The 20,653-nt window shown below is 40.9% G+C and overlaps 1 protein-coding gene across 1 annotated transcript in view; it reads left to right on the forward strand.

Moving 5' to 3' along the window:
• Positions 1-20,653, forward strand: part of GPR39 (G protein-coupled receptor 39) — a 1,208,112-nt gene that overhangs the window by 28,788 nt on the left and 1,158,671 nt on the right. Inside the window, exon 2 of the mRNA XM_086957060.1 lies at positions 1,203-2,124. Within this exon, the coding sequence (XP_086813186.1) occupies positions 1,254-2,124 (871 nt within the window). The 5' untranslated portion in view covers positions 1,203-1,253. The remainder of the gene's footprint in view (positions 1-1,202; positions 2,125-20,653) is intronic.

Consider the following 20,653-nt stretch of genomic DNA (forward strand, 5'->3'; position numbering starts at 1 on the left):
TGAATGATCCAGTATTTCCTCAAAATCAACCACTGATACATATTTCACTGATTTACCACAAAGCCTTTATTTCCTTGTTTTACCCATGCAAAGAGGTATGCTCAAATGATATATAGAGGTAACACTATTAATATAGAAGAAAAAGTAGAACCCCACTCCCACTCCTATGAAAGTAGGTCACCATATATGCATAAATAGAATGCCTCATATGTAGAAAGCTCCAAAAGCAAGTGCAAGGTCAGAAAGAAATTAAATATCTCAAGTCAATAACTGTCACATAATATGGTCACCACATGGAGAAGAAATAAAAGGTTAGTACTCATGTCAGATTTCATTGAAGAGCAAGGCAAGGTCATTCACAATTGTACAACATTCATTAGAAACAATTAGACATCTTTAAATCCATTGTAAAACGAATTATCGCAAAGAAAAAAAGACGTGCGCACTACCCAAATGGAGGGCACAACTGAGGAGGAAAAATTTTGGGAAATAAAAATGCATTTAAAAAGTAAACATAAACAAGAATGTAATCAACATATGCAGGCCGACGAGTAGAAATATTTGCCAGTATCTGAAAGTGTATTAACAAGCAGTTTCTGACAGTTTTGCAAATAAAGGCCTCAATGCCTCCCAGAGCTCTACTAACCAATGGTCATCTTGTTTTGGCATCAAGCCACATTCTCTTTCACATATGTTTCTGAACCTGCATTGTGCATTTTTGAACATTAGTTGTATGATAATTGTTTGCCAAAGTACAAACCATCTGCATTTTAGGTGTCTCTTAGCAGTGTGGTTCACTCCTGGATTTCTTTTCTTTAAAGAGTAAAACTCCTTCTTTTTCATGTTTATGTTTCCCGTGGCATTCTAAAAGCTTTCAGCAATTGTTTTTATTATATTGGCTGTGAAATGCACCTTCCACCCTATTAGTTTCTTATAGAAACCTTTCATAATTTGATAAAGTATATCTGTGTATGATGTTCCATTTTCTTTCCTTTGTTAATATTCTGTGTGGGGACAAGGGCTAAATATATTTCTATCTTCATGTTTGCAGCTTAAAATTGTACAAAAGAAAAATTAAGTACTGAGAAAATGCATGATATAATTTGGTGCTATCCTCAACTACTGCTATTTACATAATTGTGATTCAGTGTTAAATTTAACATTCTGATACTGTTGTGCTTATTCTATATTTTGTCCTAAAGGTCAGTTGTCATCTCTCCTGGATTCTTGAGTTCATTGCTAAGCAGCCAGCCATGGGACAGCAAAATGATGTGGACCCTTGTGATCTTCTCATGGGCCATGAACATGTATCTGATTTTGAGATGAAATTCTGGATAAAGATAACATTAACTGTGTTGTACAGCCTTATCCTGTTGGCCGGAGTACTGGGCAATAGCATTACCATCCAGACATGCAAGATACTACAGAAAAAGGGCTACATGCAGAAAGGCGTGACGGATCATATGATCAGTTTGGCATGCTCTGATTTACTGGTCATCCTGTTGGGGATGCCTGTGGAGCTGTATTCAGTCATCTGGTATCCTTTCTCCACAACCCTTGGGAACATCACATGCAAAGCCTACTGCTTCCTCTTTGAAGCCTGCAGTTACACTACCGTCTTTCATGTGGCTACCCTGAGTTTTGAGAGGTACATCGCCATCTGTCACCCTTTCAAGTTTAAGTCCATTTCAGGGACATGCACAGTCAAGCTGATGATCTTTTTCTCCTGGTTCACGTCTATCGGTGTTGCACTGCCATTTATTTTTGCGATGGGGGCTGAGTATCCCTTGGAACCTGTTGTCAACCACAAAGGAGTTCACAACTGTAGCAGGCCCAGCATGTATCATCTGAACCATGGAGGCCCACAATCAAATGTGACTCTCTGCACCCCCATCTCTTCCAAGTGGGTGGTTTTCCAGTCCAGTATTTTCAGTGCCTTCGTGGTTTACATTTTGATTTTGGGGTCAGTGGCTTTCATGTGTCGTAATATGATGAACGTCCTTATGGCTTCCAGGAAGGATACAGTGACTGTAAAGGGTTCAAAAGGGAATAACATGGAATGCATGACCAAAACTTCAAGTTCAGAAGGCAAGTCAGCTCGAAAACAGACAATAGTATTCTTAGGTAAGATTCCAAGTTACTCAATCTTTTTTGTTCTTGATGATGCTGTCATTACTGAATCATAGGAATGTGGATTGAGGTGCAGAATTTGTTTATCTGGTTTCCGAAAGGTAGAAAGCTTTGTAGCAATGAAACCTTTTAGTTTTCCCTGTGTATCTTTTGTAGGATGTTATGGATGTTTTTTTAGCGTTACAGGTTATAATCTGTTTTCTGATGCTACAGACACTGCTCTAAATGTAAGCTCCTGTAGGATTCAGAAAACGCCTTTTAAGCAGAACTTGGTATAACCCAAAGTGTTTTTCAAAATTAAGCACATAAATGGTGCCCTCCTCATATACTGTTAGAATTTCAGATTTTGTATTTCAAGACAAAGATTTTGTTTCATAAAAACTGAATATGTGCTCAATAAAGAGCTATTTGTGATCACCTATTTCTGGTAGTGCAGTGGTATGCACACCATATTCTGAGTCTGACACATGTTATCAATTGTAAATACACCTAATGGCAAAGATCTCTCTCTAACAGCATGGACTATCGAATGTTTAAATAACCCATAGAAGGCCAAATGGGCACTGGTGTACATAGATAGAGTAGAAAATAACATATTGATAGCTGGAATTGATCTCAGCCACAGGCAATCACTCTGGGCTGAATTTCGGTACATTGTTTTTTTTTACTAACTATACCATTCTAGAGAGAGACCTGGCACATACAATTCATCTATCTCCTTTTCCAATAGGACAGTCTAATCTGAACTGCAAAGCGAGGTCCACTGTAGATGGGAATAGAAGCATCTGATGGCCGAAATCTTAACTTTGTAAAGTTTTGAGTGCCCTAAGTACAACTGAAATGCCCAGTTGTTGGTCCCACGCTCACTGCACCACAGGAGCTCACGCTATATCACACTGCCAAGGCCTAAGTATGCTGAATCTGGCTTGGGGTTGCTTGTAGTTCTCTCTGGAGGGGATCCATCTTGGCAATTTGGGCTGGACTCCTACCGGAGCAGTCCAAGACTGATTTCAATATGGCTCGTGTTTGTGGGATTGTGAGTGGAAAACAATGGGATGCGTTTCTGAATCATCGTCAGTGGCTGATATTATTTGAAACATTTCTTGCATCACTTTGTTTTTTGTTACTCCATACATAGATAGACATAGAGCAGACATAATAATGCTTCAAGAGATGCACTTCAACTGGGCCAAAGGTTTTTCATGTTTGAAAAACACCACACATTACATCAACCATGAACTATACATTAAGAGACATTTTTATACATGTAAGTACAAAATTACACCAATTACAATATAATGACAACTATTTTCTAAAACAAACTAATCACCAGGTGCCATGTGAGAACCACATGTTTTACCAATAGAGGTTATAACATCTTTTTGTGACAATTTCAAGAAAAATGGACAAGCAATTATTGACAAATTGTTCATTTTATATTTAGATTGCATAGACAAAATCAATTTTCTCCTGAAAAATTGCAGATAACTGTGGAACAAAGAATCAGGGATAGCAATCTACCTGCAGCTTTAATATCTCAGAACTTAACCAAGAGTCAGGTAGTATGAATAAATATGGAAACATATTTTCACTTCCCAATGATGGAAATGTAAATGCAATTGAGGTTTTATTTACTAAATATTCATAATCCAGATTGCAAAACAACTTAAATGTGCATAATCTTAGAGCTTTCTTCAACTGAAAGGATTCCCATGATTCAGAGCAACCACAAATTCATGTTTTACTCTTCAATTACTAATAACCCTTACTAATAATCAAGCTCACTTCCTCTCACTGCCCAAAACTTCCTTCCAGCAGAGATAAGAGGTTTTTGATATGTGATCACTAGAGGCCAATTTATAGATATATCGCAAAAGTAGGACTTCCACTAGTTCAACCCAGAAAGTTAGCATTATTTTTTGGCCAATGGCCTGTATTATTGAACTATTTGCAAGATTTAGAATATGTTTCCAGCATAAGATTTTGATATTTGCCCAAACATCACCTCTAACAACAGATATTATGTCGGATCACAAAAGAGCCCTTTAGCGATCCGAGGTAATAGCTGTTTGGGGTATTTTCATTTCAGTAAGCTTTATTAAAGGAAAAAGCAAGTGTCTCCCATACCTGCAACTGAATTTACTAAACAGCCCAAAGTTAATAAGGCTCAAATCTTTACAACTCTCGTGTGATCTATCCAGTTAAACGCTCTACTAAATAACATGACCAGATACCTCTATACTTCCTACACTTTTGGCATTAAAACAGCCCAAGAATAGTTTGTTATTTTCTTTTCACTTTTTTTTTAAATTCCAATGTTTGCAGTCATAACATTTGTTTTACAATATTCAGTTAAACAGTCAAGTTTGTATTGCAGTCCCACCTCTGTATAATACAGAAGGATTACATTGGCTGCATATTCCAGACACGCGGTTTGGACCCCTCCCATCTTCATTGAAAATGACCTGGTTCCTAGCTATGTATCTGCTAGATAATAAATCCAAAGATAAAAACAGGAAGCCTGCACACATTGGTCGCAAACCATTCTGTATATCTATTCTTTAAGACAGTCTACCGGACTGATAGAGCTCTATATGGGATCAATTGAATGAGTGTAAACGCTTCATTAGAGAAAATAGACACTGGAGAATTTTCCATAGTTCCAATTTTCCACAAACCGCCTCTATCCACTGAATTAAAAGTTGCTACAAAGTCTTTGATTTAGCTCCATTGACTGCTGCATTAAAGCCCATAACACAAATCAATGGTCAATGTTGTTATGGCACTCACAAAACTGCGCTTTTTAAGTGGTATGAGATTTGTTTCAGTAATCTACGCCTTTAATTGAAACAGCAAAATCTTTGCAAAAAATGTAGGTTGTGATTACGAGTCTAGTGGTCCATGGACCGCCAGACTTGAAGTGGCGTCGGTCTGACCGACCGATTATGACTTTCTGTGTCGTTTCGTTGGTGGACTGCCGGCTGTGCCAGGGAACTGCCATTTCCTGGCAGTGGTGCAGCAGAGGTGGCAATACAATATGCTAAAAATACAACAGAAGTACAACCCGTAGACCAGTTTGAGATCTGGGTGTACATGTGTAAGAGGCAACAATATCTCAATAGGTATCACTATAGTAACAGAAACATTTGTATGTACATTACAAAAGATCTGGGCAAAGAAAACAGACAGACTCTAATTTTTGATTTTAGAAGTGCATATAGCATCATATATTTGAAGACATATTTAGGTTTAAACAGTCAACAAACAGTATTATGATGTCAGCACTGGAGGCATAAAATGCAATTGGCAACCCAAAGGGGCTTGTACGCTACATGATAGTGAGTCAAACGGTGACGGCGCAAGTGACATATGGGTGAAGAACAGCGAGGGACGCATAAAAGAAATTTTTTAAAATTACAGTATGTACAAAGTTGCTGGTTCCTCTTAGGTGAATAGGTATTTGCAATCAGTTGGGGACCAGAGAAAGTAATGCGCCCGTTAATTGCGCTGTATTGCCGGTCGACAGCGTTTCAATCCTAATAATTTAGGATCTTCATCAGGACCGGGTTGCCGATTGATGAAGGTGATGTGAAGGAGGCACAATAACGGAGCCCCGTTATGGCTGGGAGGGCGCCACTGTTTGGAACAGGCCGGCGGGATGTGTGGCATCAAGAGAGGTCCTCAGGGTAGTAATAAATAGAAGAACGGAGGGTAGTTCTGGAGTGGGAGGTGGATCCTCGGAGAAAACAAAAGTGAGGAGGGTCAAGTGATCCGCTCCCAGACTGGTGAAATTGGGACGTGGAAGGCACAGGAACGGAGCCCCGTCATGGCTGGATGAAGTGTGAAGGGGATCAGAAGCGGCAGAATCCGCTGTTTTGCTGCTACGATCCCGGCATGGAAACTGTGGATTAGACGAGTTAATCAGTCAGAGTGAGGCAGGATGAATCGGCGGCGGTCTGTTCAGTAGATCGCAGGTGGCTCGGATGCTGAATACAATATGCTAAGCGCCACTGGTGCAGTCCCGCTGAGCATATTTCAAGTTCCTCCACCATCAGCCTTTTCATGGCTGTGAGCCTGCCGTGAAAAGGCTGGTGGAAGAGAAAGAAAAGGGGCCCCTTAGGGTCACCATGCTCTCCTACCATGGTGATGCATTCAGGGGGGCACAACATGTGCCTCCCTGTCTGCTTGCCTCCCAGTTCCAGCAAGGCATGGACTTCACAGTCCATGCCATGCTGGAACATTTTTGCCGTTCCCATTGCGGTGCCCTATTTCAGGGCACTGCCATGGGAATGGCACAAGGGACGCCCGCCTGCACAAGTTCAACTCATAATCAGGCCGGTGGTTTCTTTGCGCTACTTTGGCAGTGCTGTGCCAGCATAGAGCCAGTATAGCACCGCCAAAGTCTCAATCAGGCCCTTGGAAATAGTGCCAGATAAACTTACAAACCTGTGTTTTTTATTTTCATTCCATTCCCCTTTTTATAGATTGTTCGATCATAGGCCTCACAGAATGAATAGTGAACACTCCATGTTTGTACAATCCATTATAAAAAGAAGTGAGGGTTTCTGTCCACCAGTTTACATACATCATTCGAATAATTTTAGGGATGTTATTGGGGCCTCTGCCCTGCTTAATTTAAAGTGTATGACAGTATCTGTAATTCTTTCCATCAACAAATAATTTAACAGTTCTTGATCAATAAACGGGACATATGGAGGCATATATATTTTTCAAATGTAAAACTAATTTCTCTTCTTGAATAACACTATGGCTAACTGTCAAAATGTTTTATGATTACCATCCTGTGTGACTTTAATCACTTGATCCCATTGGATTCAAAAAGTAAGAACCTTTTTCCACTGAAAATATTCATATATGTCATTTTCACTTTCCTTAGTTAGTGGATCTAGAATCACATCTAAATGCTTTCTCCATTTTACGTATTGAGGGCCAAATTCATGAAAGACTTGCATCACCATTGCGCAACTCAAGAGCGATGCAACCCTTGTGTGGCCCTGAGTGGCTTGATAAATCTGGAGTAATGCAACACAGCACAAATTACTGTATGACTTTACTCTGCCCCAGAAAGGCATTCCTTGGGTGGAGTGTGGGTGCTCTCACGGATCCACCTATGGATTTGTCACATTCCCAGATTTAACATTACTGGTAGACCTTGGAATGCGTCAAAATGCTATGCCTTCTCAGGTGAGATATAACAAAGAGAAATATCTTTCCTTGAGGGCTCCAAAACTTCTTTTGGTCTGGGTGCCGCAATCAATCAACTGACCCAGAGTATTTGCAACATCTACCCAACTTTTTTAATTTGCCAATAACTTCACTGCTCGTAGAGGTGGAGAAATGGATCCCTGACATACTGTGTACCACAACAATACTGTGATACATAAATGTTGTCTAAAAAATATTAATTACAAAATTAATTTAAGTAACCTTTAATACTATATTTAAATATAAACTTATATAGACATACACATATAAATATATATGTATGTGTGTCTATGTTTATATATACATATTTCATATAACAATATTATGAATTAGATTTGTACAATATATTACATTTTTTGTGTTTGTTTACTACTATAAAAAACACATATATATATATATCTATATAAAGATCTACATATATATATCTACACTTATATCTACATAATTATATATATACTTATATCTACATATATAAGCATGAAAAATGTTAATAAACCAAATACAAAACATGTAATAAATTACCAAATTAATTACATTAAAAAACAGACATTTACTAAACATATTTTGTATAAAAATGATATAAATAAAAATTATATATAAACAAATAATATAAAATTAAACTAACGAAAAATAATAATTTTAAATATATTTAAACAATATAAGAAAAGTATGGAAGTCTCAGAATGATAGATATATTATTCCCACTCCAACCTATGCAACAGTAGGTAAAGCGCTGGGCCTCAGATGGGTAAAATTTACTATTCCCACTCCATTCTCTGCAACAGTAGGGAATGCATTGGCCTCCGGAGGGGTAAAATGCACTATTCTCACTCCAGTCTATGCAACAATAGGAAAGCATTGGACTCCGGAGGGGTAAAATGTACTATTCTCACTCCCGTCTATGCAACAATAGGAAAGCGTTGGACTTCAGTGGGGTAAAAGGTACTATTCCCACTTCAGTCTGTGCAACAGTAGGTAAAGCTTTGGACTCCTGAAGGGTAACAATTACTAATCCCACTCCATTCTTTGCAACAGCAGGGTAAGAGTTGGATTTTGGAGGGGGGGAACATTTACCATTCTCACTCCAGTCTATGCAACAGTAGGGAAAGTACTTCACTTCACACATATAACATATACTAAACATAACCTATTCATTTAATAAAAATATAAAACTCTTAATATGAGCTTTATTAATTAACTCATTATTTATTACTTATATAACTAACCACACATAAAATATAACTAATATAGATAAATGTTACTTAATTAACATAATTAATAACTAATTAAATGTTGTATGATACATTATTAAATAACTAATTAATCCAGGAATTATTATTAATTAATAGATCAATTAATAATTCTTAACTACTTAATGTATTAATAATTACTTTCCCACCCTATACCCCTACAAAATGTACATAATTAATAATCAACATAATAACCAATATTAATTGTTAATTAATTATCACTTAATTAACTTCCCACCCAATACCCCTACAAAACCCAGCAAACTGCTCCCAACAAGTACCGTAAAAATGTAATTATTACACATGTTTCATGAATAATGATCAATGAAATAAATATTTATTTATTTATTAATTATATATTAATTATACTTATTTAACTTCCCACCCTACACAGCTGCAAACCTAGCAACCCACTACAACAATATAAATTAATATTATATTTAAATTAAAAACTATAATCACTTGATTGCAAACATTTGTTTAAAATATTATTAACAATTATACAAGCAATAATAACCCAAAAGAATAATATATAAGCTAACACACATAAAGGTATTTTACAGCTATATTATTGAAAACAATATTTACAACAGCAATATTTTTTGAAACGATGTTACTTACCTAAAAAATTATTTTCTTGACAGTGATATTTCTGCCTCACAATATTTTGGTGTCACAATATTTTTCTGATATTTCCTGCAACCGATATTCTTTTGTCCAGACATCAAAGAAATAGATTTTGATCTTGTAAAAGTGACACAAGCTGATTTTTTTCAGTACTGTAACTTCAAGGTCCTCTTTTCTATTGTGAATGAAATTTGATGTTTTCGTTTTTAGACTTCAGCTGCTACCTCCTCAATGCAAGAATATACAGAGAAAATGTCAGGCAACCATAGAGTTTGATCTCTTTTTTTAACACCACTGGCATATGAGAAGCATATTCCTGCTGCCCTATAATAATCTCAGTGATTGTATTTTTTAGATCATTGAAACGATTTTAGATCTTTGTACACCGAGATCTCCATGCCCATTATCCATTGCAAAAGAGGGTGCCATATTTCTCATCAATATTGGCAAACAAAGATTAACTTCCTTAATTCAAAGGCAATTACACATACATTTTAAGATTGTTTCTATTGATATTTGTTTATGATGACAAGGGTTTCCAGAATGCCTGGAGAGTCCTTTGCATTACTAAGAGAACATCCAATAGGGCAGTAGAGGAATGAGAGCTGATATTTTCACTAGACAAAGGTGAAGTTGAAAGATTTCCCCCTAACTTACTTCTCTAGTTTTCATTTGAATAAAATAATCTTGGTCCCTCATGAACATTTAAATTAATTTATTGCTGTTCTCCCCTCTGTAGAATTATATTGTGAGATGATTGCTGTAAATCATCAGTTAGGCAAATGAGGGTAGATAGGCGAGAATTACTTTAACCAAAATAAGAACATGGTTCACTCACCAGGAAACTATATTCTTCATCTTTTTTTAAATCAACCTATTTGGAAATATCTTGTACGCCATCTGTAAAAGTGGATATTTTTATATTGTTTTTATACTGTTGTCTAAATTACTTTGCAACAGTACATCAGGTGGAGAACTTTAAGATGGTTGTTTTATTGGATGTTTAAAATGTTTAGTGGGTCGGTACACAAAGTTTTCCATATATTCCAACTATTCAATAGCTATTCTGGGTACTCAATAAATTGGACAAAATCTCTCATTTTCCCACTGTCAGGTATGGTTCTGCAGAGACTGGTAGACACTACCCCCCTATTGATCAAAACAAAGTTTACATACTTAGGTATTCAAATATCCACAAGGAAGAGGTTTTCGTAACCGACAGCCTATACCCCCAAAGACTCTGCAGTGACGTGGAGCACTGGAGGAAACTGCCGGCATCTTTGACGTGTCGGGCAGTCATTTTTCAAATGATGTCACTGCCCAGAATATTGTACGTCCTGCAGAACACCCCTACATAATACCTGGGAAGGTGTTCCAAGATATAAACAGTGGACAGTGAACTGCGTAAACTCCTCTGGAATGGAGGAAGTGCTAGGATAGCCCTCTGTAAGCTCCAAAGGGGAGTCTATGAGGGATGGCTGGCAGTCCACGATATATACAAATACTATTGGGCCTCACAGTTGATAGTGGTGAACGATGGACATTTACAGATCATGGGGACCAGGTATTTAGGGCAGCTCATTGGGCAATGGGAGAAAGTGGACACCTTGCAGCACTTTACTATAGCCGCTGGGTAAAAAAGCTTCACTGGAGAGAAGCAACAAAACACACTGGTTGGGATAGAAATTTGACAGGAAGAACATCATTGTGCGATAGCAACCAGTTGGCAGAGGTGGGGGCACTGAGAGGGACCTTAAAAAATGGGAAGTGCTAGGGATTGAAAGGTTAGAATATATATGGAGAGGACAGAAACAACGTACTTTCCAAGAACTTAAAAGCGAATATGAACTGGCGGAAACAGAAAGATATAAATACAAGCAATTAAGCCATGCTCTACGCCAACATCTTAGAGAGGGAGAGACCCTTCCAGACTACTCAACCTGGAAGATATACTACTGATGGACCCGATGGAGACAAAGGCCACCTCATTGACATACAAAACTATACAACTCTCCCAACCAATAGACCACCTACGGATAGCTTGGGAAGGAGATTTAGGAATGCTAGAAGATGGTGACTGGGAAGAGGCAGTACAGAGCCCCCGGGAAGTGGCCGCTAGGTCCAGGTTCTGTTTCGTTCAATTGTGCATGCTTCACAGGTCATATTCCTCCAGGACACCACTGAATCGACTAGGACATGGTCTGTCCAATTATTGTGCCAGGGAAAAAGGTGAAATTGGTTCCTTCTTTCACATTATTTGGGACTGTAAATATTTTAATGAATATTGGAAAGCTGTAATGAGAGTTATGACTGAGGTTACTGGGATCGAGATTCCAACAGAGCCACGTTGGCTTCTATTATGTTTTGCAAGATAGGAAAAATGGCCTAAATACATGGCTAGATGGTTATGGGTGGCTGCAATGGTAGCAAAACGAAATATAGCTAGGAAGTGGGATGTAAGGCACCTAGGGGAATGAAAAAATTACCTGGATTGGTGCTCCAGGGCCGAGAAGGTGATATACAAAGCCAGAGGGTGTCCAAAAGGTTCTACCATTTGATTTGCACTGAATAGGGAGAACAGTCCAAGACAGCTTCCAAGTGAGTCCGGGGGACTTAAGAAAGCTAACAAGAAGCTGACACAAATGGAAATATAGAACTGCTCGAAGGCTATTATGGCATCAGCATGCAGCCAACCTACCTTAACCCTTTTTAACTTTGTCCATTGGTCTTAGACCTTTAGCGTCACTCCTCGCACTGTGTTAAAAAAAATAGTCCAAATTAGCTCTAGAACTTTGCCCCTCGAAGGCTCCGAACCTATCAACGCTACCTTCACTTAAGGGACTCGCCTGCTTGCCCTTTTATTACCCTGGCTACCAGCCAGGTTGAGGCAAGGAATATAGAGAAATTCTGCTGGGGGACACAGAATAAAATGTAAGTCCAGGAGTCCGAGACAACAGCAGAGATATGAGCATGCCAACCACTCCTGTGAGCACATGTGGTCCCTGCATTTGCCACATCAGTCTTTCCTCCTGAGAGTGAAAGTCTGCATCTGTTCATCAATAAAGAGTGCTTAGTGTGACATCGGAGATCCTAAATATGTCGCTGAAATCAATGCGAAGGCATAAGGTGGCCGATAAAGAGGTAGCCTCTTTATCAAAGAGGCTCTGTAAACCTTCACTGGGCCTTCAATATGCAGAGGGTGAAAGCCTGGGCAGCACCCTTGCTTGGTCGATGCACACAAAGTTATTACTATGATTCAGGATGATGAGAGTGTCAAGGCTACAGAGAGCAACAATATATTAGACGTATTTACAACCTACTGTAAGCAACAATGTTTAGCCATGCAGTAATATTTGTTGACCGAATAGAAGAGTGCCTGGGTGGCGTGGCGCTGCAATGGTTAAAATATACTGTTAGGCAGTTCCTAAACAAGCCTGTCTTGGAGGATGGGATTAGGACAGCAATGACATCTTGAAGGGAAGGAGGAGAACAGGGAAGATAGCCTGACATCAGATTTCACAAGGCTTACGAAGACACACTGCTGACATGCCTTTTAATGTTCTACAGCAAGATGGTGTACTACCTCCATCCACGAGGGAAGTGGCGATTATGATGGCCCACGGTCCTGGAAATGATAAGAGAACATGCCAGTCGTATAATCCTCTTTTCCTATTAAATATTGACAGTCACATTCTTGCCAAGATGACAGCTAACCACAGTCACTCACTGATTAGAGTGCTGGTGTTGCCTGATCGAGCAGATTTTTCCTCGATAAAACCACATTAGATGCCCTCTGTATACTATTAATGATTATACACCAGCAAAGGCCCAGAACTTTATGCTGAGAAATAATTTTTGGAGCTGGAATTGTCGTTCTCAATGCCCACGCTAAACATGAATAGACCTGGGTAAATACATGCATAGACTACTTTTGCTACTATAACTAACCTCTAATACTAGACTTTAAGTAACTGGACTACTCTCCAAAGCATTTGACAGCCGCAGAGGGACTACACAGGGGTGCCTCCTACCTGTGCTGCCTTTTTTATTGCAGTGAATCCACTGACATGTTGGTTAAAAGAATTCCATCTTCTTAGAGGGATAACATTAATGAAGTGGAAACTACTAATGTCATCTAAAAGCAATTTGTATCACATGCAGCTACTCCAAGGTGTGTCCAATCGCTTAACTCAAGGCCACAGTGTGGTGTATAAGCATGTCGTCTATTTCTGCTTGAAAAGCAAGGCTTCCACCTTTTTTAGAACACCTAGCTAGTGTCCACTGAACGAAGGCTTCAAGAGGAGCTTATTCCATGCTGCTGGCCTTAGATAGGAGAGCCACTGTCCCCCAGCTCTAGAGTCTGAACCTCAGCTTCAGTCGATACGGAGACATCACAATTAATGGACAAAAACTGTAGGGCAGGGGTCTCCAAACCGGTCCTGGAGGGCCGGATCCATGCCAGATTTTTTGGATATCCCCATTGAGATACATGTAGTTATTTTAAAAATCTGGCATGGATCCGGCCCTCCAGGACCGGTTTGGAGACCCCTGCTGTAGGGGCTCCCGCACACAATGACCACCGCCCCATTTGATTTGGAAGCCTGTCAGATGGTGTAGATACATTGTCAGATATCTACTTCCGAAGATTTACAGAGACTGTGAGGTCATGATCAGCGTTAATGTTTGGCCCAGTGAAAAAAAAGATAAACGTTCAGGGCTGATTTATCAGTGGGTTAAACCTCTACTGTCAGTTGAGGGATGAATTGCGCTGATTAATATGGTTTTATTACGAAAGCTACTATCGGTACTTGATAATATCCTGATCACACTCAATAAATCCTTCTTCTCCTAACTGTGTTCTTTAAGAACTTGCCTAATCTGGAGAAGTAAGCAACCTTGGATATGCTAGGATGTTTTAACCCTTGCATATGACAAAGAGGGTTCTGCAATTCGAGAGTTATACTTTTGCACTGTGCAGGCCCACTACACAGTATAATGGGTCTAACTACCCCCACATAAGGTGCATTCAAAAGTGGAAGGGGAGCGGACCAAGGAGGCCATGTTGTTCACAATATTTACTTCAAAGACAAGAAGTTCAATGACAATGATGGGCATGATGGTGATGATGATTACAAGCGGAGGCTGGTAACGCTGGGTATTATCAGCATGGTTTATATCCTGGTATACTCCCCTGCTGTCCCACTGAAGCCTAACCTTCTTTCCATTTGACCATAGAAAAACCTGAGGTATTTAAAGTCCTCACTCAGATTATACTTTGGTTGGATACTAGGCAGCCAGATTTTACACTGAAAAAGTACATTTTATCAGGGAAGGCATTGTTAATAAACACAATAGCACAGCAGTAGGGCAGTACTTCTTTGGTCTTCTCTCTAGTACAGACTTGTTCTGATGAACTAGGGCCAGGGATACCCCTTTTATGAGTGCTACAAGCCTAGAGAGTTGTCCTCTCCCACCTGATGACAACTTTGTATGAAGTATGGCATCTAGCATTCCCAGTTTAGTGTTCTGCCCACTCCCAACATGGACAGACGATTCTCTGGTTTTCCAATGGGTTTTCTCCCTCTGCCCAAGATGCAAGCCTATTTGCCTATAGAAAAGAGCAGTCCTTTTCACATGTGATTACCATTTGCCTGGCATTTAGACAAAATATTGGAAAAAAACTATTGTGATGCAACAATATTGTGTCAAGAATATTGAGATACAGAAATAATGTTGACAGGAATATCGTAGGTAAAAAGATATTTTTTTGTGTTGTTTTTATTCTCATTGTAAAAAATATTGATGTGGAAAATGTTGCTGTATGTAGTATCATTTGTAAGTGTTCATTTGTATGTAATTTATTTAAGTGTTTAATAGGTTTTTTTTATTGTGTTTTAGTAAAGGAATTTATGTTATAAAATTGTTGAAATGTGCAAACGTTTTTTTTAGTGGCGGCATATTGGGTTTTGAGAGGATAAAGGTGGGGATGTTTTTTAAAAGTGTATATTTTAAAGTAAATTGTGTAGTACAAATTGTAATAATATGCAAATAATTATTTTAGAACTTTAAGATTTATTTTGTTAATGTAATGCTTTTGTTCTTTTACATTTTAATATTAATACAAATATGTATTAATGGTAGAACAGCAATGCCCTTGCACACAACAATCGCGGTATTTCAACAGTGGTTAAGAAGTTTACAACATTCTATGCATAGAACCAAAAATTAAGACAATTGCAATCCTGTTCGGTTTCTTAGGTAATGGATGTAGGTTTATTGGTTACACAACCAGCGGACACGTGTTTCGTCGCGTGGGAACAAAATCACTGCGACTCCTCAGGGCTTATGACACAACCTAAAATCCTATAGGTCTGAAGTGAGGATTGCAATTGTCTTGATTTTTGGTTCTATGCATAGAATATTGTAAACTTCTCAACCACTGTTGAAATACCACGATTGTTGTGTGCGAAGGCTTTGCTGTTCTACATTGTCCCGTAGGTTAGGTGACTGACCTACTTTAGAGCGGTTAAGGGGTCTTATCCGCTCGCCTTTCCGCACCACGCCTTAACTTAGCAATCAGTACACATTAACGTTCACACTAGGTAGTGCGCCCAACCTTTTCTGAAACACTAAAAACCCCACTTTTTGTATTTGTATTAATGGTACTAAGTGTAACTTTTTTATTAAAAATAAATAATTATTATAGTGATTAAATTTTTTTTTATAAAAGTAAGAAATAGGCACTAATATTTTGTATAAGTTTTAAAATGTATAATTTTTCCTGAATTTAATCTAATTTAATATGAAAAATATATCAATAAAATATTATAAATATAGATTGATGGTATAAAATTTAAATTAAGCTTTTTTTTTAAAAAAAAGTACATTTTTAAAAAGCTTTGCAAAATAACAATTGAAAACTATATTTCAAAATAGTAAAAATGTTAGAAAATATTTGTATACACATTTTTAAAAGTAAACTGTTTTATATATATGTTGTTTTAGATTTATTATTTCATTTTATTGTTTGCAATAAAAATGGTTTACAATTTATTTTTTATATACTTTTTAAATTTCAAATATATTTTTATTTCATTCTTTATGGCCTAAAGTTTAGGATTTTTTTATTTTTATATTATTTAGCAATTTTAATCAAATATGTTCAATATTTTGCTGTTTAAATACGTATATTTAGGTTTGGCTTGTAAATGTCACCCCTTTAGTGTCCAAAACCTTCCCCAGTATGGTTAGGCTTGAGTGGGAATAGTGTATACCACCCCTTTACTGTCCAACACCTTCCTCAATATGGTTAGACTGGAGTGGGTATTGTAAATGTCACCCATTTAGTGTCCAACACATTCCCCAATATGGTTAGGGCGGAGTGGGAATATTAAATGCCACCTCTTTACTGTCCAACACCTTTCCCAATTGCTTGGACTGAAGTGGGAATAGTAAACATAAATGTCATCCTTTTAGTGTCAAACACGTTTCCCCAATATGGTTAGATTGAAGTGGGAATAATAAGTGTCTTCCCTTTTACTGTCCAACACCTTCCTCAATATGGTTAGACTGGAGGTGGTAAGTGTCACCCCTTTAGTGAACCCAACCTTCCCCCAATATGTTTGGGCTGGAGTGGGACAAAAATGTCAGCCATTTAGGGCCTGATTACAAGTTTAGGGGTGCAGGAGCAGTCCACCACACTGACGGCCCGCTCCCGCATTGCTAACCTGAGTGTGCTATGCTTGCCAGATTACGAGATTCCTCATGTCTTGTGGACTTTTTTGGGTGGTCCCATGGTGGTGCCTCTGAAAATGCCCACCGCAGTGGGAACGCCCCAAAAAGTTCCTGCACGGCATGGTCCATGCCGTGCAGGAAGTGGGGTACATGGACTGCAAGCCTTTCCATGGAGTAAAGACCTCCATGATACCACTGGCAGTCCTGAAACTCGTAATAAACATGGCAGTGCCGCAGAGGCACCACCAGCATATTGCTGAGCCCCTGACTGCCGTGCCACTGCCAGGGAGCAACAATTCCCTAGCAGTTGTGGCGGTGCAATTGCAGTCTGACAGCCAAAGTAGTAATTAGGCAGTCGAAACGCTGGTGCTCTTGTGAATGGACTGCTACCGCCAAGCCCCTGCAAGTCTGGTGGTCATCGGACTGCCGGACTCCTAATTAGGCTCTTAGTGTCCAAGGGTGTTGCGCGCCTGGTGCACGCGAATATGGTTAGACTGGTGTGGGAAAAGTATATGTCACCTTTTTAGTGTCTGATACTTTATTTAAATGGGTTACGCTTGAGTATCATTGTTTAATTTTATTATTTTAGTCTTCTTTATTTTACTTGGTTTTCTATGGTTGTAGGAACTAGTGCTTGCCTTTCTTATGTCTTGTGATATCTCCCTTACCTTTATTTCTATCACTTTGGGGGGTGGTTGTCGCACAAACACAACGGGTGACATGCATGTGACGTCACAGAAATTAGCATCACACATTCACTTTCGAAGCAAACAATGAAACTTTATTGAAACAACACAGAAATTAAATGAAGACAAATGGCGGCTCCCCTCAATACAATTCGTAGGTCACAGCCTGCAAGACAAAAAACATGATGAGAAGGTGTGTCCTGCGCACATCAAAGGACAGAGAGAGAGCGAAGGAGAGAGAGAGAAGAGAGGGGGATAGAGATAGAGAGAGAAGAAGAGAGGGGGAGAGAGAGAGAGAGAAGAGAGAGGGAAAAGAGAGAGAAAGCAGAAGAGAGGGGGAGAGAGAGAGAGAGAGAAGAAGAGAGGGGAGAGAAAGAGAGAGCAAACACAGCGCACCTAGGCCACACTGCTCACCTGCTGACACCGGTGTGTCTTCAACCACTTGCTGGTACGTATAGCAGTACATCATGTCACACATCTGAGACAGAGCCGTCATCTGGAACAGAGTCCAGGGACATGATTGGCACAGTACACACACTTGCACAAGACAACGTCGCCCGCCCATGCACACACAGCCAGAGGCATCCCAGGCCCTCCAGCTGCCCATTGGAGCATGCCTGCCCATGCACACCCAGGCGACACTGTTCATCTTCTGCCACTGTTGTGTAGACTGCAGGTCCCACCACGCGCCACTGCAAGCCACACGCCCGGGCCCACAGATATTGCACCCTCCACACCATGCATCCACGTTGCGCAGGCCACCAGGTCACAAGTCTGGTGCTGAGACTTGATCACACAATGGCATAGGACATACCAGGCCACCCGGCAACATTGCAGCCTGCACAGCCGCTCAGCCCAACGGGTGCCACTAACTCTGTAACCCCAGAAGCGGGGCCACGTGGTGGTAGGCCCGCACAGGCCACTGGTGCGGCCTACACTGCGGATCAGCAAGGCGCACAAATCCTTAACAGTCCTGACCACCAGGATGGGCCATCATCACAGGCTGCACACACGCTCAGCAGCTCAAGGTGCCAATGACTCAGTTCACCCTAAGTCACAGTCCGTGGCGGGGTGCCTGTGCCGTCCGCAATGCGCATCTGCAACAAACCCTGTCCAACCCCAGTCAGCGTCCTGTGGCAGGCCTGTGCCGGCCTCAAGTCCTCGGGTGCCACAAACCCTGTTCAACCCCAGTAAGGGCCATGTGGCGGTAGGCCCACGCCGGCCTCAAGACATCTGGTATGTCATCCAGTCCTCATTGACAGAGGGGTATGTGATGGCGTCGGCCCCTTATATTTGCGGGGTCACATGGCCTGTGACGCCTGTGCCGGGTGGGTGCAGTGTGCGTGCAAACCTGCCCTCAGGGAGTGGCTGTGACATGCTGACAACTAGACCAGTGACCTGCACACCAGCAGCGAGTATCAATGAGACCCCCTTGGGAGTGTGAACAGAGTGGTCTGGCATGCCGTACACTGGAACAGGGCAAGGCTTGAAAAAATGACTCGTGGGCAATGGGGCATGGATCAGTCCCTGTCCGGACAAGAAAGTGGCTGGTGCATGTGTTCCTGTTGTGGTGTTCACGGGACCCAGGACCTAATTTAACATGTAGCACCCTCTGATTGGCATCCCTCAAGATGAGCATCATTGGCGCAAGGGAAATCAATGTCCCTACATTCATCCACACATACATACATGAATGACGAAAGAGATGACACAGCAGTGCGTCACTGGATGTTTATTGCACATTCAGTGCTGTTCCTCAGCGGGAGTAGTACAGGGCACTGCAGAATACACCACACGATATAGGCCCGTGGAGGACTAGCCAGAGTCCATTCGTGGAAGACAAGTTCTGCCAGGAGGAGGGGTGCAGTCCATAGTCTGGTAGCCGTGTCATTGGTCATCAAACAGGATGTGGCGGTCCATGTCGCTGTCCAAGGTGAGTGCATCTGAGTGAATCGGGGGGTCAGTTGAAGGTCATGATGCCATGTGCGGGACTAGGCAGAAATAGGCCAGGTGGCGGGAATGAATGCTACGGAGCCCTTCTGATCACAGGCCCATCCACATCCTCGTCCCCGGATATGTGCCCTGCCCCACCTGTGGGTGTTGCTGTACTGGCTGCAGCACTGTGTGGCACTGAAACCTCAGGTGCCGGAGGTGGTCTATCTGCCACACTGTGTGGCACTGACACCTCAGTTGCTGGAGGTGTATCGTCTACCACACTGTGTGGCACTGACAGCTCAGGTGCCGGAGGTGGATCGTCTGCCACACTGTGTGCCACTGACACTTCAGAAGCCAGAAGTGGATTGTCGGCCGCACTGTGTGCCACTGACACATCCGGCCGGAGTGGTTTGGCCTGCCGCACAGGGAGGCATAGCCACACCAGGGGACGGAGATGTAATTGGTGTTGGGGCAGCAGCATTCAACATTGCCACACCTTGTGAGAGCAATGCCATGATGAGGATCTGCAGAGCATGGTAGATCCCTGCTACATTCCGCTGATGTTCAACGGTGTCTGCCATCATTTCCACCTCCATCCGCACCCTGTCCTCGTCCGGGATGCATGTGGGGTTGCGCTTATCCTCTGCGTCTGCTCCGGCAGCCTCCATGATGTTAGGGTGTTGGTCAGTTTGTGTTTGTGTTTTTTTTTCTACTTTTATGTTGATTTTTCCCGCCTGCCAGGTGTGTGTTGCCAGCCTGGCACTGCTTATCACTGGTTTCCCCATCACGCTTTTGCCCATCAGGTTTTGTGGTGTTGTGGTTTGTGTTTTTGTCACTCTTGTGGTAGTTATCACACGTTCTTGTGAATATGCCCCGTAGTTTTTTTTAAGTATTTAGGCCCTTATTACGATGCCAGTCATTGTGTCAGAAAGGACATTGACCGACTAGTGATTGGCAGTTCCATCTGACAAATTAGGATGTGACCGCCCATGAGGCGGTAGGGAACATCCATTTTCCCATTGCGGCTTGAGCCACAACACAAGCCGCATTGGGAAAATGGATGTT

The sequence above is a fragment of the Lissotriton vulgaris genome, chromosome 2_1 (assembly GCF_964263255.1).
Source record: "Lissotriton vulgaris chromosome 2_1, aLisVul1.2, whole genome shotgun sequence".
NCBI classification, from domain to species: Eukaryota; Metazoa; Chordata; class Amphibia; order Caudata; family Salamandridae; genus Lissotriton; species Lissotriton vulgaris.